Genomic DNA, 20,374 nt, shown 5'->3' with positions numbered 1-20,374 from the left:
AGGAAAGGGAAGATGGAGTGTCCAGGTGATAGGACTTCAGGTCACCGTGACCCTCTCACAAGTGCTGAAGTGACAAGGCTGTGATGAGGGTTGTAGGGTCCTGGAATGAAGATACCAGGTGGAAAAAAAAAAGATACTAGGTGACTGTGGTGAGTGGACCCCAGGGTAAGTAGGACAGCGTAGAGGGTCTGGACTGACAGTGACCAGGCAGGTAAGTTGCTGCCAGGGCAGGTCCTCGTGACGCTGGGGCTGGCATAAGGAGCTGGGTGACGTCAATCATGTCAGCCCAATAGCGCCCTCACAGCATGGGAGGAGTGGGCCTGGCAAGATTTCAAAACCTGAATTATTTATTCAAGGATCTGGAAAGCCAGCGGGGTGGCGGTAGGGGGCACTTCCCCGAAGCAGCAGGAGTGGTGGAGCCGGGAGGAACTTGGAAGCAGGAAACCTAGCAGCTCAGTACCCAGGGCAGGCCCCTCTCAACCTCCCATCTTAGACACCTTGGCAGGGTAGGGCATGGAGAAGGAGCTCCCTCTTCCCCAACCCTGCCTGTCCCCAGGGAACCTCTCTCAGCTGACTTCTCCAGATGTGACAGATATGGCCAGTTCTGGGGGAGGGGAACTGGCTGCTCCTCCTCCCTCTGTCTCTAGCTTTGATCCTCACTGGAATCAACCAGCCCTGTGGGATGGGGATGGGGGGCAGGGACCAGGTGAGGGCTTGAGGAAACCAAGGCAGCCCAGATCGCAGGCCCCACCAACTTCTCCCTGCAACACAGAACCACTACAGCTCCCACAGTCAGTGTAGGGCAGGGAGAAGGAGGTGACAGGCGGTGGCAGGGTACATGGGGAGAGGATAGGGTCAAGGCTGGGGAAGATAATGCACTTCAGGTTGGACATGGTGAGTTTGGGGTGTTTAGCAGGTGGTGTGGTCAGGAGTCTAGACTGGTTTCAAATCCCAGTTCCTCCATTTCCTAGCTGCGTGACTTTGGGTGAGTGTCTTAGGCTCTTTGTGCCTGTTTTCTCATCTATAAGATAGAGACAATGTTAGTATCTTCTTCATGGGATTGTTGGGAGGGGCCTGGCACATTATCAGCACTGGCTGTGTTGGCTGCCAATATATCTGGCAGGAGGAGGACACCTGGGAGGCATAGATGTGCAGGTTCTAGGGGTAGATGACATCACCCAGGGGAGGGAGCAGAGAGTGAGGAGGAGCCTCAGGGAACCCTGCCGTTGAGAGCACAGACTGTGGATGAGAATATTGCTGCTCCTGGGCCTTTGCACTGGCTGTTCCCTCTGCCTGGAACCCCTGCACTTCATTCCGGTCTCTGAACCCAAGTCACTTCGTCAGGGGCAGGCTTTCCTGACCTCTACCCTAGATTACCACTCCCCTCCCCATCACTCTCTGCCCTCTTTCCTTGATTTATTATTCTTCAGAGCACTTAGCACTCCTGAAATTCTAAATTTATTCTTTTCTAAAAAAGTACGTGTCAGCCCCACCAGGACTGAACAGACTTTGTTCTGTTCTGTGCTGGAGAACAATGCCTGGCATGGAGTAAGTGTTCAATAAATACTTGCTGACTGGATGATTAAACAAAAAGCAACATCTAGAGAAAGAGAAGGAAAACAGAGAGAGAGTTGTAATACTCATGGTGTCAAGGAAGGCGGGGGCATCAGAGAGAATACAGGGGCATTAGCGCCCCAGAACCCAGGTATTCACTTTCGTCCCCATCAGAGCCGGGTTCCAACAACTGTCCAGCTGGTCTCAGAGAAGGGTGAAGGCTGCTGGGAGGTTGGCATGAAAGGGTGTATGAGAGGTAATTTCCTGGCAGTCCAGTGGTTAGGACTCTGTGCTCCCACTGCAGGGGGCACGGGTTCCATTCCTGGTCGGGGAACAAAGATCCTGCAAGCACTTGGAAGAAAGAAAGAAAGAGAGGGAGAGAGAGAGAGAAAGAGAGAAAGGAAGGAAGGAAGGAAGGAAGGGAGGGAGGGAGAAGGAAAGAAAGGGTGTATGAGAGACTATCTTCTATTCTGTGCAGCAGTGGTCTTTTCTATTTTTTCATAGTTTATTAATCCTCTCATGAAAAATTGGCAAAATCACCACAGATAAAGTCACTGCAGAATCTTTACTCCTTCCTTTTGCCAGCACCAACACTGGCCTTTGTGGTCCCCCAACCTCCTTCATTCTGTTCTCGCATTTCATACGCTGTTTCCTTGAGTTCTTTTTCTTCTCAGGCAGGCCATGTCTTGCAGGGTTGTGTTGGTTTACTTTTCTTTGTATAACCCAAGGAATCGTAAATCATGCCCAAGCCAGTTGTCTTGTCACCACCAAAATGGGTTCTGACTCCAAGTATAAAGATGACATCTGATGTGGTCTTGTAGATTTTGGCTAGTTTTCCCCAAATTTCTGTCTTGGATACTGTTGCCCTTCCAGGGTGAAGAACATCAATGACCATGCTTCCACTGAAGTAGTTGGTTGGCCAGAACTTCCTGATCCAGATAGGTACGGTGTCATTCATGATGGAGACAATCCTCAGCCAGCCGGGGGGTGCACTGATATTTCTAACCATGAGAAATGCTGGGGACCTAAGAGACTCAAGTGGGGCTGTGGATTTTCATGTGAATACTCTCTCTCATGCTCCAAAACTGCCCCATGTCAACAGGACAATTGAGGCCATCACTGCCAACCAGGTCTCCCTTCCCCAAAGATCTGCTGTCTAGAGGAAGGGGCAGCCCTTCCTCTTCTCTCCTATTCATGCCCTCTGCCATGCCTCCTTGATTCCTTCCCATCACTGACACCCCCCTCCAGTCCTTCCCACCTACCAGGTGCCAGACCAGAGCCCAGTGCTTACAAGAGTCCTGCAACCCCATTTCACAGGTGAAGCCTAGAGAAGCCAGGGACTTGCCCCAAATTGCACAGTAAATGGCAGAGCTGGGATCTGAAGCCATTCCATCTGCAACCAAATCCAGTGTGCCTTCATTCTAGCCTAGATGTCACCATCTCCCCAGAAGGGGCTGGGAGTGAAGTTGAACTAGGGCTGATAGTACTTGCAGTTCCCCAGGTGACCACCAGATGGCTGTGAGCGCTCACCTCCAGGTAAGACTTCTTACCTCTTCTCTCTTCACCAATCTGCAGAATCCTATGGGCCTAGGCTCTGGAGGGAGGTGTGTGTGTGAGAGACACAGATACTATCTACACAAGCTCCTTGTCCAAGCCTCAAGAATCTGGGCATCATCAGCGCACACATTCTTAGCACTGACTCATTCATTCAGCCAATATTCACTGACAGTTCCCCTGGGCTTGGGTTTGAGAGGGTGCTGCAGACAGAAAGATGATGTGGCCATATCCCTGCATTTTCAACATTCAATAAATATTTATTGAGCATATACTATTTACCAGGCACCGTTCTAGGCACAGAGGATACAGCAATGAACAAAAATCTCTGCCTTCTTCATGGAGCTTCCATTCTGATGGGGAGATGGACAATCTACAAGTAAATACTTAATACGATATTAAGTAGGGAGCCCTTGAGGGTCTCACAGACCAGTGAGACAGGCAAACATGTACACAGTCACAAGATGGTACAGTATGGTTATTTGGTAACCACCTGCTTAGCTTTTATGTGTGCAGGGAGTTAACTACAGATGAAGATAAACATGGTCCCTGCCTTCCTGGAACTCACTTATAGCCTAAGAAACAAATGAGTAATTAATTATACAGTTGATACGTGTTCTGAAGGAAAAAAGGAGGCATGATGATGTAGAATAACCAGGAGACCTGTTTTAAGTAGGGAAGTCATGGAGCAAGTCAGTTGAAGAGAGGATAGAACAGTTTCAAGGAGAGGGCACGGCAGGTACCAAGTCTTAGGAGGAAAAGAGTTGATGTGTTTGAGGAACAGAGAGAAGGCTAGTGTGTCTGGAGCCAAAGGAGCCATGGGGAGAGTAGGAGTTGAGCTCAGAGAGGTAGGCAGGGGGAAGATCATGCCAGTATTGGAGAGCAATGAGCCATTGGTGGGCTTAAACATGGGAATGGTACAATTTGACTTACATTTTCAAAGGATTGCTCTGGCTGCTGAGTGGAGAACAGACTGGAGGTGGGGAGCAGAAGCAGAAGCCCTACCAGGAGGCCACTGCAGTCACCAAGGCAAGAGATGGTGAGGGGATGAGGGCTTGGGTGTGGGAAAGCAGACGGATTTGGATCTACCACCTGGGACAAGTGCCACAGCAGCTCAGCCTTGCTCCACGACAGTCACAGAGGGCTTCCTGCAGGTGGTGCCCATTTTGCATTGTCCTGAAGGATTAGTTTGCCAGACACATGTAGTCAGGAGCAGAGGAGGACCCTCCAGGAGAGAGAACAGCTATAGGATAAAGGCAAGGAGGTAAAAAAGAGGGTGTGTGTTGGGGGAAAGGCTGTTCTATTTTCTCAGAGGGTAAGAAGATGTTGGGGTGAGCACAAGACTTCTAAAGACTTCAAGAGCCAGGAATCACAGGGCTGTGAAGGCCAAGCTGAATTGAAAATTGTTTCATGGTTGAATCCATGTTTTCAGGACAGCCCTGCACTGTGAGGGCCGAGCTGGGAGGGTCCTGGAGGCTGAGAGGCAGTGTGAGGCCAGCAAAGGGAAGATGAGGGAGCAGGACACAGGAGAGACGTAGAGGCAGAATCTGCAGGACTTTAGTCTGGGGGCTGAGACAGAGGGAGGGAGTGAGGATGAGACCATGGTTTCCAATCAGGTGCCGGGAGGAATGAAGGGGTCTCCTTGAGTGGGGAAGAGGGACCGGGCAGTTTCAGGGGCCTGAGGCACACTCAGGTAAAGGTGCCCAGGAAGCAGATGGACCCTCAGGAGGCATAGCAGAGGGGAGAGTAGCCTCTGGCCTCACTGGATCCTGGGTCCACATCCTGGCTCCCCTCCTAACTGTGTGCCCCTGAGCAAGTGATTTTACTAGAGGCCTGCAAACTGGAGATAACAAAACCCATGCTTAGAGGGTAGTTGAGGACGTCAGAAGAGAAGCTGCTAGTGAAACTGCTTAGTAGAATGTACATTCTGCTAGTAGTAAGTCGTTAATAGATGTTAATTATGTATTATTAGTTACAGGTGTGGCAGCTGGGGAGCGAGCACTGGGCTGGAGATGGAGATATGGGACTCGTTGGCTTTCATTTGGGAACTGATGGCAGAGTAATGGATGAGATGACCCCAGGAGAGGAGAAATAGAGCTCAGGACTGAACTGGGCCACCAGAGATGAAGAGGGGAAAGGAGGAAAAGGAGAAGTAGAGAAGGGGGAGAAGGAGAGGGGAGGGGAGGGGAAAGGGGAGAATGGAGGATGGGGAGAAGAGGAAGAGGAGGTGTCTTCTAAGGAACCTGAGAAGTGGCTGCAGAGGGAGAAGAACCAGAAGAGGCAGAGAGGAAGGCTGTGGAAAGGCCCACTTGTCCCAGTAACAATGAGACCGCTGACTTGGCCAGAGGGGATGTGGTGGGTCAGAGGTAGACGCGGTGTGTTGAGGGGCAGAAGACAGGAGGGTGCAACGGGTGAAGCGAGGTGGGCTGCCAGAGCCTGGAGGCCGATCCTCGCTGTCCTGGGGCCTGGTTGGAGGACGCACTTGACGCAAGCCCGGAAGTCAGGAAAGTGACTTCGCTTCAAATCCAGATTTTGCCACTAACTCTGTGACCTCCGACTAGTCACTTTTTCTGAGCCTCAGTTTCCTCACCTGTGAAGTAGGGATAATAATGCAGCAGAGTTTTCGTGAAACTGAGGGTGGCGGAATCCAGCGACCTAGCCGGCTACCGGTCCTGGACTCCACCTCCTTTTGCCGGAGCCCCGCCCCAGATCCCCGAACCCCGCCCCCACCAGACCGCGCCCCCTACCCACGCCCTATCTGGCTCCGCCTCAGACCACAAAACCCCGCCCCACCTGGTGGCGTCACTAGCCTCTCCCTGCCAGAGCCACGCCCACCTGGCCTCGCCCAGGTTGCCCGGGTCTCGCTCCCTACACCCCGGCGGAGCCGAGTCCAGAAGGGACGCGCCACACCAGCACTCCGCAGACCCCGACCCCCCAGGCTCCGCCTCCGCGCCATGGCCGCGCCGGGACCCCGCGCCTTACGGGCTGCGCTCTGTGGCGGCTGCTGCTGCCTCCTCCTGTGTGCCCAGCTCGCTGTGGCTGGTAACGCGTGCCCTTCACCCTTCACCCAGCCGCCTGCCAGGAGCAAGTCGGGGGTTGGGGGGCGGGAGGGGAGTTTTCCACATGTGTGCGGGGCTGGCTCCTGGGGTGGGTAGAAGGGGACTCCAGCTGTGTGTGGAGCCCTGTGTGTACATATAGGCGCCAGGTGTGAGGGAGCTTCAGGTGTATGGAAGTGAAGCGGCCCCAGGTGTATGGAAGTGAAGCGGCCCCAGGTGTATGGGGGGGGTAGCTCCCGATGTATGCAAAGGGAGGGTGCTCTGGGTGAATGTCAGGGAGGTTCTTGGTGTGTGTAACCATGTGTTTGTGGAAACTGCAGATGGGCAGTGGGGCTTGGGAGATCCAGGTGAGTGTATGTGTGCAGAGGGGTGAGATCCACCGTAGTGGGGAAGGGGGCCTGTAGCTTGGGTTCAAAGTGTTGCACCCATGCCACTCCCAGGTAAAGGAGCTCGAGGCTTTGGGCGGGGAGCCCTGCTCCGCATGAACATCTGGCCAGCTGTCCGAGGGGCCTGCAAACAGCTGAAGCTCTGTGAGCATTGTGTGGAGGGGAACAGAGCACACAACCTCTCTGGCTGCGTGTGGCAGCAGTGTCAGCCGGAGGAGCCAGGTATGGAGTCAGGCCCTCCCCAAGTTTAGTGCCCCCAGTTATGAACGCCAAGGCCTTGACCCCACCCCCTAAACCTCTTCCCTGCACCTTCTCCCACCAGGACACTGTGTGGCCCAAGCCGAGGTGGTCAAGGAAGGTTGCTCTGTCTACAACCGCTCAGAGTCATGTCCAGGTAAGGGGGCTCCTGCTGGCCTAAGTCAAGTTGGAGGGAGGGGGCTGAGGTGTCCCCAGCCAGAGCCTGCCTCCAGTATGGAATTGGCCTCTCCCAGAGAGTAGACTATGCCCACGAACACCAGGGTCCAGCTTCAGTTCTGCCTTTAGCTCACTGAGAAGTCCCTTCCCCTCTCTAGCCTGTTTCCTCCTCTGTAAATTGGTACGGCCAGAGGATCTAGGACAAGCATGTAGAGAGGATGGGGGAGCTAGCTCTTCTATTTTAAACCATAGTGAGGACTTTGGAAGTTCAGAAGGGAATGGGGGTGGGCTTCCTGGAGGAGGTGGCATCACAGATGACACTTAAAGGTAGAGTGGAAAGAGGGCATATCTGGTGGAAGGAACTGTGTGAACTAAGGCTTGAAAGTGTGTTGGGTGGGCCTGGGCTGGGGTCTTGATGGGAATTGGGAGTGGGGATCTGGATTATTATGGATTCCCTGTCTCTTCAGCTGTGCATCACCACCCCACTTATGAACCGAAGACCATCACAACAGGTAGGTACTACCTGGGGGAATGGGAGGTCTAGAGGTGCAGGGAAAGACAGAGCTGGGCTCAGGCACTGACGAGATCTATGACCTCAGCCCTGTGATTTCTCCACCTGAGGCTGTTTCCACATCTGTAAAGTGGGTTGGATAATACCTCACAAAGTTGCTGTGAGGATTTTATGAGACGATGTATAGCACCTAGTTCAGTTTCTGATGCATAGGAGGTGATCAAGAAATGATGGTTCCCATCCCTTCTCCCACACCAGAGAACTCAGGATGACCCCCTCCGGACCTACTTGGTGCTGAGGGTGTATGGCTCAGGTTGCCAAGGTGTCCTCAGTGACTACCTACTGCAACATCCAGGCTCAGAGAGGGTCACAAAGCAGGTTCCTGGCAAAACAGAGGCAAGAACCCCACCCCTTGGTTCCCACTGCCCCTCAGGGCCTGGAGGTCAGCAGGCTTGGCAAGGATGGCTGAAGAGGCTCTTGGTTAATTAAAGCCAGAAACGTGATCTTAGGGGCTGAATTATTGATGGCTCAGCTCCCTCCGGCTTGAGCCCCAGATCAGTGTTGTACAGCTTATTTCTTCCCTCTTCTGCTCCTCTTTCCCCAGTGCCCTTCTCTGGGGCTCCCTGAGCTGCAGCTGGGACTACCCTTTGCCCTTCATATTCTCAGACCCCCCCTTCCACAAGCTACTCCCTCTGGGAGGTGGACCCAGCTCCCAACTGGGCCCCTTTCACTGCCCCAGAATGATCTTCCACCACCAGCCCTGCCCTGCCCTGCTCTGGGCACCTGGCCCAGGGCCTGAAATTGAATCCCTGGTGGGAGTTGATGGCTAACGTGGCCCAGCTGGGAGCCACCCAGACGTCCTGGCAACCGTGGGCCACAAGGCGGGGGCAGGGGAAAGGGTCAGGGGATGCTGTGTGAGTCTGGCTATGCCCTAACTGTGGGGTGGCTTTGGACAGGCCTGGCACTCAGAGCCTGGCTTCTCCCTCTGACGTACATCGTCAAGTCTTCATTTATCTACTTGGTAGGGTGTGGGCCTCCACTTCTTTCTCTGCTCCTTCCCTCCCTAAGTAAGGGCTCTGGCATTGAGTGACTCCAGGGTCTCAGGACTTAGGAGCCCTGAAAGGAGACCACAGCATCTGTATCTGGGCTTCAAACCCCAAGACCCAAGGCTGAGAGGGATTCTGAGCTGAAGCGGGTGTGGATGTCCAAGTTCTGGGTCCATCCTCACCCTGCTGGGCCGCTGTGGCAGAGGAAGGCTGGCAGGGAGCTCAGTCACCATCTGGTCCCTGCAGTCAGGAGGCTCAGAGAGGGCGTAAGAGACATCAAGCCACCGAGCAGCTCAGGAGCAGAGCCAGGGCCGAGCCAAGGCCCTGCCTCCCCAGCCAGGCACTGTCCCTCCCACCAGGCACTTCCCAGCCGCCCACAGGGTCTGGGCTGAACTTCTGAGCCTGCTGCTCAAGCCTCCCATAGTGAGGACTGGGGCCCCCAGATGACCTGTGCCGGGTACTGGGGTGGGGCTGGGCTCCTGGCCCACAGTGGCCTGCTGTGACCTCCACCCTGCAGAGAGCCCCTCGGTCCCTGAGGCCCACGGCCCTGGCTTTGATGGGGCCAGCTTCATTGGTGGCGTCGTGCTGGTGCTGAGCCTGCAGACAGTGGCCTTCTTTGTCTTGCGCTTCCTCAAGGCCAAGGACAGCACCTACCAGACACTGTGAGTACCTAGCCCGCCGAGTCCCAGCTCACTGCCCACCCGCCCCCCTCTCTTGCCCCTCAGGTCCCTGTTAGCGCTGGTGTGTTGTCTTCCCCGTGGGGCAGCCTTAGGGGCGATGAGTCCCTCCCAGCCTCCCCCATGTGAGCCACACCCCTTCTCCCTCCTCCAGTTGTGGGGTTCTCTCTGCTGGGTGTTGGCTGGGGCAGGACTCAGCCTGGGCCCGGCGTCTGCGAGCCCAACTGAGCCCACCTGTCTTTGTCCCCTCATGCTGCCAGCAGGGAGGAGAACCAGTAGGTGACAGCACAGGCAGCCTTCGGCCTGCAGCTCTGTGGCCACGGGCAGGAGCCTGGGCCATGTGTGCGGTTTGGTTTTCCTCCGAGAAGGGAGCTGCTCTGAGGCCCCCGTGTGCTGCGGCCCCATGTGTGCTGTGGGGCGGATCGCTGCAGCCTCCATTAAAGTGTTGCTCTTTTGACCACCGCCTGCTCTCTGAGGGTGGGCGTCCTTGGCCTGGCTGAGGTGGGACCACTGCCCTGAGTGCCCTCTCTGTCTGGCCTCTGCAGAATCTGACCCCCTTCAGGCCTGGATTCCACACTCAGGGGAAAAAGGATGAAGAGGCTGCCCTCTTGGCCTGCTTGTGGGCGCTAGGGGTGGGAGAAACTTTGGTCACCAAATTCTGGCCCCTGTGGGCACCGAGCAGGCTCGGTGCCCAATACCTGACATCCCCTCCTGTCTGGGCCTGGTACCTGCAGATGAGAGCATCCTTCAACCACCTCCTGTCTCATCCATCATCCCTGCGGGCCCCCTGCCTGGTACTAGGTCTGGAGCCTGCCTCCTCCCATCAACCTGGCCTGGACACTGCCCCCAAATAAAGGAGCTCTTTCCAGCACTGTGTTTTATGTCCCATGTCTTGGGCTGTGTGTGGATTGGATAGGGTGGGGGTATGGCCACTGTCCTCTCCTTAATGTAAATTCAGACTTGAACTGATACTGTCACCTTTTAAAATATTTTTATTTGGGGGAATTTCCTTGGTGGTCCAGTGGTTAGGACTCAGCGCTTTTACTGCTGGGGCCGGGTTCAATCCCTGGTTGGGGAACTAACATCCCACAAGCTGCATAGCACAGCCAAAACAAAAAAATTTTTTATTTGTTACATGTGTTTAATCCCCTCCTCCACCACTTTATCGATAAGGGTACAGAGACACAGAAAGGTAAGCACACCTGCTTAAGAGCACACAGAGTGGAATGGGGCAGGGCTGGGATTTGACTCCAGGTTTTTCTGACTCTAGAATGAGCAGAACTTCAGAACTCCTCTGCAGAGGCATCTCCAGGCTCTTTTGGCTTCTAAAGTTGGGTCTCTGCCCCAGTGCCAAGGTGGAGATGCCCCTGGGACCCTCCACAGGGTACTTCTGGCCTTCCTTGAGCAGGCCCTTCTGGAAAGCTCCACCCATGCCCACCTCCCCCTCTTCACCCCCCATCCCTGGGCCCAGAAGTCTTCCCTGACTAATAACATCTCCTATCAATGGGGCACTTGCTGGAAACCAGGCATGTGGCTGAGAGTCTGACATCAGTATCTGATTTAGTCCCATGATTGTCCTAGGAAGCTGAGAGGCAATAGAGAGTCATGGGTGAAAGTTCAGCCTGTGGAGCCTGACTGCTCTGTGTGAACGGGAACAAGTTAATTGAACATCTCTTGGCCTCAGTTTCCTCGTCTGTAAAGCTGGGTAACAGCGGTTGCATCTCTGTGGGATATGGGGAAGGTTCAGAGCAGGTGCATGTGCTCCGTCTGCTTCATTCCAGGGCGCCCATCCACCCTTCCAGCTGGGCAGCCTGTGATCAGCCACCTGCACCTCTTCTTGCCCCAGGCCTAGTCTCCGTGCAGGGTCTCCAGCTGCAGCTGGAAGGGCTTTAGGGCCCCTGGGCTCCACAGGGAGTTCCAGCTACTCCTTGGCCTCACAGAGGGCTCACCTGCCTAGACATCGCACCACCATGGACAATGCCAAACAGTCCACCTCCTCGTCCCTCCCCCTCCATTCTCACTTCCATCAACACCCCCCTCCTTTCAGCCATCAGCCTCCCCTTTAGCCTCCCCTCCAGCTCCTTGCATCTACCTCGTGTTACCCAGCCTGCCTTGCTCTCTCTTCTTCAAGCCCCTGCACACGCAGTTTCTCCTGCCTGGGTCACCCTCCCTTGGCTTCTCCACCCAGCACTTAATCCTGGCTGGTATAATGCCCATTCTCTCCCAGGCCAAGGGAGGAAATGCCCCTATATCTTTGTGGCTTTCCACCCAGTTAAGGAAATTACTCTATTGAATGTTTTCTTTTTCAAAAGTAGTAAATGCCGGGACTTCCTTGGCGGTCCAGTGGTTAGGGCTCCACACTTCCACTGCAGGAGGCACGGGTTTGATCCCTGTTTGGGGAACTAGGATCCCATAAGCTGTGCGGCCCCCCCCAAAAAAGTAGTAAATGCCTGTAAGGAACAAGAGAACTACACAGAACTTTATATAAAGAGAGAGAATCACTCTCCCCCTGGTCCCACTCCCCAGAAATAACTATGCTTAACAGGATGTGTCAGACCTTTTTCTATGAATTCACAAAACACATTTAGCGTTTTTAAAATACAAAGTGGGAGCGTGCTTTACATATTGTTCTGCAATTTTGCCGCTTTCATTATAGATCAGATTTGCCCTATGACTTATACAGATGGTGATGATTTATTTGCCTGCATCCTATCAATGTGCAGCTGGGTCATTTCCACTTTATCATAAACAGCATCATGGTAAAGGGGCTTGTCTGCAGATCTTGGCACACCTGTGAGAGAGAGTAGGGAGGACAGATTCCTAGAATTGGAATTGCAGAGTCTCAGCGTCCATCTCATGGATCCATCTTGTCTGGCAAACTTGGCCTCTACCTTCCCTACACCCTCTTGAACCTCAGCCTTCCCCACCCCCACAAGCACTGGGCCTGGAAAAAGGAGGCTCTCAGGGAGGGTTTGATGAAGGAATGAATGAGTGAATGAATGAATGAGCCTTTCCTCTCTTCCCCTCCCCTATCACCAGAGGTCCCTCTCCAGCTCAGACCTCACCACTCACATCTGGACCAAGGCTGCTGCCTCTTCACTGGCCTCCCAGCCTCCACGCCTGCCCTGCACGGTCTGCCCATTCGATGGCCTATATTAGCAGCTATTTTCTAGGCACTGCCAGGGGCTTCTCAGTGGACCTGAGGGTGGGCATGAAGTCACCTTGCTAAGGGGGGCGGGCATGGGCTTGGGCAAAATCTGTGGCATATAAGTGCCAGAGAGAACACAAATCATGTCCTGTCTCTGGGCCCGTTTCTCCATTTTTATTCATTCGTTTAACCAACATTAACTGATCATCTGCTATGTACCAGCCTATAACCCAGGGCCAGTAATAACGACCATGAGCAGGGCTGTGTAATGATGGGAGGTGACGTACCGCACCCAGCATGACTCGTGGGGTGCAGTAGGTGCCCAACAGATGGTAGCAGCGGTCATTCCTGATACTGGTGACAAGGATCAGGGGAGGATTCCTAATGGAGATGGCATTAGGGCTGGACCTTCATGGATGGGCAGAGCTTCACAGGGAGAGAAGAGGAGGAGGCTTCCGGATGGAAGGCAAAGACTGAGCTAAAGTTCAAAGGTTGAAAAACCCTACGTGAATCCAGAAGTCTGAAGAGATGGCTGCAGAGCCTTAGAGGCCAGGATCAGAAGTTGGACTCCATCCTGGTTGGAGCAGGCAGGGATTATGCCCATTCTCTCCAGGGCTGAGGAAGGAAATGCCCCCACCTTCTGCTGGTTCCAGCCTGGGTGGGGTGTCCCTGGGGAGGGACAACAGGAGGAAGTCTCGTTTCATGTCCTCTCACCAGCCTGGCCCCTTATAAACTGGCCTCCTCCCTCAGAGGCTCCAGCAAGGTGGGCCCACCCTGGACCCCACTCTCCCTTTTGCTCCTCTTGTTTGCGGAGCCCGCCTGAGAACCCAGGATGCCCCAGCTGCCCAGGTAGAGGCCTAGGGCGCCCTCTGTACCCATCTGCCCTCATTCCCTCCCTAGGTATCCTTCTCCCACCCAGGCTCACTAGCCTCAAGGAGCAGTGTGGGAGTTTGATAATCTGGGCTCTGCACAAAAACATATGCAAATAGATGCAAATGGTGAAAAACCTTGCCAGCTCCGGAAGCCAGTGTCCTGACAGCTAGAATCTGGGGGATGAAAACAGAAGTGCAGAGGGGTCTGGGAGAGAAATGCCCACTCCCCCCATGCCCATCCTGTGCCCACCCAGCCCCATGTCTCCCTGCAGAAACCAGGGAACTGGAAGCCAGCAAAGTTGTCCTCCTGCCCAGTTGTCCTGGAGCCCCAGGAAGCCCTGGGGAGAAGGGAGCGCCAGGTCCTCGAGGTGAGAGATGCTGTGGAGCAGGCAGGGACCTGGCGCAAGCTGGGGAGGATGGGGTGCAGCGGTTACAGTCTGTGCTGAGAGCCCATGACAAAAGGGCAAGGAACCTACTGCGTGCCAGGCTCCAGGCTGGTTGCCCAGCATCCGAAGAGTGACCCTGTGAGGTAGGCGGTACCGTCCCCATTTTGCTAGGGGGAAAGTGAGGCTCAGAGAGGATAAGCAGTTTGCCCACATTCACAGAGACAGGAAAGGCTGCAGCTGGGATTTGATTTCTGGCTCCAAATCCCTCGTTGCTTTTTCGCCCCTGACATGGGGTGGGACGTAATGCATCTCTGCCTTGGGATTTCAGGGCAACTTGGACCACCAGGCAAGATGGGCCCCAAGGGTGAGCCTGGTGAGTATGTGGGGCCAGAGGTCTCCTCTTCTTTCTTTGCTCTGTCCCTGCCTCTGCTTGGCTGCTGCTCAGGAATTGGCTATGATTTCTCTCCTGCAGAGGGGGTGGAAGGCTGGGAGGAGTGGGGAGAATTAGAAGGACCTGGGCACCCTCCCCTATGGTGGTTAATGGGCATTCCCTTGGAGGTACTCAGACCTCAGAGCCAACACTCATCTTTCCCTGGGGCAGGAGATTCAGCAAACCTGCTCTGGGGCCAGGAGAGTGAGGCCGCCTTCACAGGAGCCAGGCACTTGGAGTCAGTTGGTGCTGGGGTGTTGGTGGACCCCAGGTGTGGCCCAGCGCACCTCGGAACCCCTCTTCAGGGGTCCAAAGGAATCAAGAGGGCTCCTGGGTCCCACACTTGGCCTGTTCCATTGCCTGTGAGTGGGGTGGGGGTTGGGGAATAACTTGGGGGCCCCCCTCAGTCCATCTCCCCTTCCCCAGGCCCCAGGAGCTGCCAGGAGCTGCTGAGCCGGGATGCCACCTTGAGCAGCTGGTACCATCTGTGCCTACCCGAGGGCCGAGCCCTCCCAGTCTTTTGTGACGTGGACACCACAGAGGGCGGCTGGCTGGTGAGTGAGTGTCAGGGAGAGAAGGGACTCAGAAGTCAGGCCCAGTGGGCACTTCTTCCCCTTGGCCCCTAGGGGGAGCCAGAGCCCACCAGAGCCAAGGCACCCCTTAAGCCTAACTCACTAAGGAATGAAGTCTGAGAAGACTTCACAGAGGAGATGCCATATGAGAGGGCCTTGAAGGCTGTGTAGAAGTTCTCGAGATAGATGAGGTGCAGGAGGGCATTCCAGGTAGAGGGAAAGACAAATGTAAGGAGGCAGGAGAGTACGAGGGTGTGGGAGGACTGTATGAATGAGCTGAGAGCAGATGGAGCGGTTGACTGAGGTCTACTGCTGTGGGTCAAGCATGGACTGAGGGCCCCTGAAAAGACCAGTTCACAGAGGGCACTGAATGACCCACTGAGGAGTGTGGAGGGCAGTGGGGAGCCATGGAAGAGTTTTAAGCAGGGGAGGGACCAGGTCGGACATTTTTTAGAAAGAAGACTCAGGCTACACTGTGGCAGATGCATTGAGTGGGGACCAGACTGCAGGTAGGGACACAGGTTAGGGCAACTGCAGGGGTCAGGGCAGGAGAAGAGGGTGGGCAGTGGCAACAATGGAAGTAGAGGCTCTTAGACTGAAAGATATTTAGGAGAGAAACTCTGCAGGGCCTGGGGTCTGCTTGGCTTGAAGAGGAAAGTGGGGTTGGGAGGGAGCATCAGGGTAAGGCTGGGTGGGCCTCTGGAGGTGACCTCTCTGCTCTAATATCTTGATTCTTATGATAGTAAACTAAAGCAGGTTATTTTGAATCTGACCCCCAACTGGACTGACCGTCTCGGGAGGACAGGGACGATGTTTATCATTTCAGTTCCCCCAGGGCTTTCGAGGCTACAGTGTGAAGTTGAGAGTCAGTAAAAGGTAATAAGTGTGTGTAGAGCTCGTCAGCATATTCACAAGCAAGGCTCACTTGGACTCACACTTTATCAACAAGCCCCCAATCCAAAGAGGGGGTGCCTGTCCACCTGCCCCCCACAGTGCATCCACTCTCAGCTGCCTCTGCCCCCTGCTTCTCCTCATCCCATGCTCAGCCTGGAGTAATGGCTGCCGTGCTAGCCTTCTCTGCCTCCCTAGCTATTCCAGCGGTGACAGGATGGTTTCGTGGATTTCTTCTGCTCTTGGTCCTCCTACAAAGCAGGTCTTGGGAGCCAGGAGTCCGAATTCTGGCTGGGTAATGAGAATTTGCCCCAGCTTACTCTCCAGAGTAGGTTCTCAGTAGGGTCCAGGGAGCTGGAGGGGCATTTCCCTGACATTCTGACTTCCCACCTGGGATCTGAGGATTCCTCCATCTCTGCCTCCCTGTCCCCCAGGTACCTGGGAGCTGCGGGTGGAGCTGGAGGACTTTAAAGGCAACTGCACCTTTGCTCACTGTGGGGCCTTCCACCTCCTTGGGGAGGCAGGTCACTACCCAGCTAGTGCTTGGCAGGTTCTCAGAGGGCACTGCAGGTGAGCGAGCCTACAGTGGGGCCTTGGAGTAGGCAAAGAAGGTGAGGGAGGCTGGGTTCTTTCCCAGGGCTGCCACGGCCTCCATGAATGACCCAGGACAACTCCTTCCCCTCTGTGGGCCTCAGTTTCCTCATCTGAAAAATGGCAGTCATGAGACACGGGGGTGAAGAAGCTGGGCTCTGGAGGCAAACAATCCTGAGTTTAAGTCCAGCTCTGTCATTTACTAACTATGTGACCTTGGGCAAGTCCCTTCTGGGTCAGAGCCTCAGTTTCCTCCCCTGTAAAATGGGTAAGGAGGCAGGGAGGGAGGGTGTGGGAGACCTCTGAGGCTCTGTTGAGTGTTAGCATTATCTGCCTTTTTTGTTTTTAATACTTATTCATTCATTTATTTAGGCTCTGCCAGTTCTTAGTTGCGGCACGCGGGATCTTCATTGCTGTGTGCGGGATCTTTAGTTGCGGCATGCATGTGGGATCTAGTTCCCTGACCAGAGATCGAACCCGGGCCCCCTGCATTGGTAGTGCGGAGTCTTAGCCACTGGACCACCAGGGAAGTCCCCAGCATTATCTGCTTTGGAAGAGGAACCAGAGACGGCTTTTTTCAAAGAAACACCAGCTGTTGAGGAGAAATTTGAAAGAGGGAAGTGGTTATGAGGAGGTGCCTCAGGAGAGCCCCCTTTCCTGCCCAGGCTTCTGAGAAATCCCTCCCAGCTCCCCCTGGCACAGTTGCTCAGGCTGCAGATGGGAGCTGGGAGGAGACAAAGGAGCAAGAGGGAAGCTGAGGATTCTGGGAGGGGACAAGGTAGGCGGCGGAGCCAGTGGCTTTGGAGCCACAGTCCTGAGCTCAAGTCCCAGTGCCCCTGTGTAGCCTTGGGCAAACACCCTGGCTCCTTGGCACTGCTGTTTTCTCATGGGGCCTGAAAACATCCACCTCACAATTGCTCTGAGGCTCCTGTGAGATCATCTCTCCAAGGTGCCGGCACCTAGGTGCCTCCCATCCCCTTCCTGCCAGGGGACTCCCTGAGCTTCCACAGCAGGAAGCCCTTTACCACCTATGACACCAACCATGATACAAGCAAGAGCAACTGCGAGGTGACTGTTCGTGGTGCCTGGTATTTCAGATCCTGCTATCAGTCCAATCTCAACGGGCGCCACTGGATGTCCGAAGCCACTGCCCATAACTATGGCATTGACTGGGCCTCAGGCTGTGGCATGGGCCACCCTTACCACAGGGTTCACATAATGCTTTGCTAGGGCACCCTGGCAACAAGCAGGGTTATCTTATCTCTCCCATACAGTTTCTGGACCCTCAGCTACCCCTCCCCATTGCTAACCATCTTTGCTCCTCTGTCCACGTTAAAAAAAAGAAAATCACTTTAACCCTTTCCTGGCTTGCAGACCTCTTCCAGTTATTGGGAAAAACTCACAAGGGCAGAGCCAGGGACACAGGTTTCAGTTCCATTCAAGGAAGATATTCCTTCCAGTCAGGAAGACGGACGAATTGGCCTCAAAAGGTAGTGAGGCTTCCATCCCAAGAGGTGTGCAAGCCAAGGCCAGAGGAGCATTGAGTGGTGGACTTGGAAGGATTCAGGCATCCACTGACAATACTCTTGGGCCCCCTGGGTCCTACAAGTGGATGGTTTTGTGGTGGGAATTGCACAGCTATCTCACCCTCTCTGTTGCCCCCTCCTTGTCCCTTCTAAGTTGTCTCACACACTAATGTCTCTGGAGATCCTTTCTTTCAACAGACCCCGCAGGGGGCAGGGCCTGCAATTCCCACCTCTGCTTTAGCCCTGGCCTGGGCACACACACTCATATATATGTGTGTGTGTGTGTGTGTGTGTATATATATATATATATATATATATATATATATATAAAATATTTATTTATTTAAATCTTCTTTGCGGCATGTGGGATCTTTTAGTTGTGGCATGCGAACTCTTAGTTGTGGCATGTGGGATCTCATTCCCCGACCAGTGAGCAAACCTGGGCCCCCTGCATTGGGAGTGCGGAGTCTCAGCCACTGGACCACCAGGGAAGTCCCCCGGGCACACGTCTTACGAGTGCCTGCTGTGAGCAGTCCACAGTGGTTGGCGTGCATAGGGGCACAGGCTGTCCGGGAAGCCGCCTGTCTTAGAGGTTCTGGCGGGAGAGGAGGGAGGGAAGACGCCGAGTCCCGGGCCGCTAGGGAGCGGTGCTGCCCCAGGGCCGAGGGTGGAGCTTTCCCCGTCGTCCAGGAAAGGGCTGGGCCCGGCCTACATGTGAGGGCAGGAGAGAGCGACTGCCGGCGCTCTCCTGCGGAATCCGGGTGGTGAGCACTGCCTGACCGATTCCCGGGATCCCCCACGTGACTCTGAGTCGCGGATCATCGGATGCCCAAGATTCCCGGGACCCCAATCCCCGATTTCAGATCCTCAGGACCTTACAAGTCAGAGGCCGGATTTCGCCCTGGACACCAGATTCCCAAACGGGACCTCCGGCCGGACTCCGGATCTCCAGATCTCCAGATCTTCAGATCCCGTAGGAGGTTCCCGATCCTGACCTGATTCCCGATCCCGAGATCCCGGTATCTGTTGTCCCTGGCTCCTGTCCCGCCCCGGGTGCCCAAAGCCCGGCGCCCGACGCCCGAGCGCCCCCGCATGGCGGGGCAGTGCCTGAGGTCCGAAGCCGCGGAGCGCGCCGGCAGCTGCTGGCAGGACCCGCTGGCCGAGGCGCTGAGCCGGGGCCGGGCGCTCGCGGCGTCCCCGGGCCGGGGCTGCGCGCGAAGCCGGCCGCTTAGCGTGGTCTACGTGTTGACCCGGGAGCCGCAGCCCTTGGCGGACCCCGAGACTGGAGCCGAGGCGGAGCCGCTGCCTCTGCGCTGCCTGCGTGAGGCCTGCGCGCAGCTCCCCGGACCGCGGCCACGACCTCAGCTGCGCAGCCTGCCTTTTGGGACCCTGGCGCTGGGAGAAACCTTAGCGCTCGATTCCTTCTACAACGCGGGTGAGTGCTCCTGGGGGCGGGGCGGGGCGCTGGGGCGGGGCTTAGGGTCTTGGGAGGAGCCGAAGGGGCGTGGCTCGGCGACTCCCGGGAGACCCCGAGGTGTGGGGTGTAGGGGGCTATGCGGGCATAAAGTGAGCTAAAGTCTAGGGGCTCGAGGCGGGGCCGTGATAAAAGCGGAGTTTAGGGGATCTGGAGCACGGCCGGACTCGGGCAGGGATTTAGCGGGTCCAGGTCTGGCTCGGGGTTCAGGGTTGGAGCTTAAGCACTCTGGAGTCGACACCGTGCCTAGGGAGAGGCTGGGAGCGGGGCAGGGTGTGGTATCTCAGGAGTGGGATTGGAGAACTCAGCCTCGGGATGATCTCGCACGGAGCTCATGACGGAGAATCCTGGGAGGTGGAACTTGGACTGGGGAAAGGAGCCGTAACATGTGGGCCTGGAATTCAGGGGTCCTATACTACCTCCGAGGATCCAGCTGGAGAGGCAGAAAGAGAAGTGAAGGGGACCAACTGCCCAACTGCACTGGATTCCAGGCGAGGGAGCTTGGGTTATGAGACCCCAGTAGTTCCGAGAGAATGCGCCGAGCTGGGGGGTGCTGGAGGCGGAGCAGGGTCGTCCGGGGGCGGGACCAGAAGGCGGCTATTCCCGCGCGGGTCACCCCGCCCTCTCGCCGTCCCGGACGCCCCGCCCCCGATACTTATTTGTTCATGCAAGAGTCCAGTAACCGTACTTGCAGGATGTCCATAAAACCTCAGCCTAAAAATGAAGGCTGACTCGACCTTGAGGACACAAAGACACACACACAGTGTCACAGACTCACAAATCGTACATATCTTGATTCACATAAACTGTCGCAGACACTGTCACACACAGAGATACAGACACAGCAAGCTGCACACACACACACACACACACACACACACAGGCACAGTGTACACGCACAGGGCATGTGTGTATACACATGTGTGTACACACAGCACACTGCTCGTGCCAGCCCCTTTCAAGAGACTGGACTGAGAACCCAGGGAAGGGGACTTTTATCTTTGCACAACTCCTGCCTCTCAGATGGCCTAGAACAGGCTCCAGACTGGTGCACAGCCTCCCCTTCTCTGTGCCCAGTGTCCGCAGGCTCTGAACAGTGGGATATGAGTCATAGCCCAGGGAGCTCCACTCCTTTCCTTGCAATACTATAGATACAAATTCTGTATGAGCCAGAGGGACCCTAAAAGGGGGAAACTGAGGCCCAGAGCAAAACTGGACCCTGCTGGAGTCACAATGGGAAGGCAGGCTGAGCCAGGATGGATCCCCAGGCTCCTTCCCCACAAGCT

At 55.3% G+C, this 20,374-nt stretch overlaps 2 protein-coding genes across 4 annotated transcripts; both read left to right on the top strand.

Annotated features, from left to right (window-relative positions):
- The first annotated feature begins 5,987 nt into the window (after positions 1-5,987).
- Positions 5,988-10,018, top strand: CD164L2 (CD164 molecule like 2). 3 transcript variants are annotated; one of them, XM_059896147.1, is made up of 6 exons: positions 5,988-6,150; positions 6,605-6,772; positions 6,873-6,944; positions 7,432-7,476; positions 9,039-9,183; positions 9,744-10,018. In XM_059896147.1, exons 1-6 carry the CDS (start codon positions 6,063-6,065, stop codon positions 9,748-9,750), a joined length of 525 nt encoding a protein of 174 aa, XP_059752130.1. In that variant the 5' UTR covers positions 5,988-6,062; the 3' UTR covers positions 9,751-10,018. The 3 variants fall into 3 exon arrangements, with proteins under 3 accessions (XP_059752130.1, XP_059752122.1, XP_059752139.1); XM_059896139.1 differs by lacking the exon at positions 9,744-10,018 and adding an exon at positions 9,462-9,556; XM_059896156.1 differs by lacking the exon at positions 9,744-10,018 and having other exon boundaries at positions 9,039-9,187.
- A 2,657-nt stretch (positions 10,019-12,675) lies between these two features.
- Positions 12,676-17,318, top strand: FCN3 (ficolin 3). The gene is given in 9 exon segments (XM_059921485.1): positions 12,676-12,703; positions 13,491-13,586; positions 13,933-13,977; positions 14,206-14,238; positions 14,461-14,588; positions 15,696-15,825; positions 15,932-16,029; positions 16,031-16,067; positions 17,077-17,318. Coding segments are annotated over 9 exon segments (837 nt in total).
- Positions 17,319-20,374: the final 3,056 nt, after the last annotated feature.

The sequence above is a fragment of the Balaenoptera ricei genome, chromosome 1, assembly GCF_028023285.1.
Source record: "Balaenoptera ricei isolate mBalRic1 chromosome 1, mBalRic1.hap2, whole genome shotgun sequence".
NCBI classification, from domain to species: Eukaryota; Metazoa; Chordata; class Mammalia; order Artiodactyla; family Balaenopteridae; genus Balaenoptera; species Balaenoptera ricei.
Note: the sequence above shows the minus strand (reverse complement) of the source record. Positions and strands in the feature narration are given on the sequence as shown.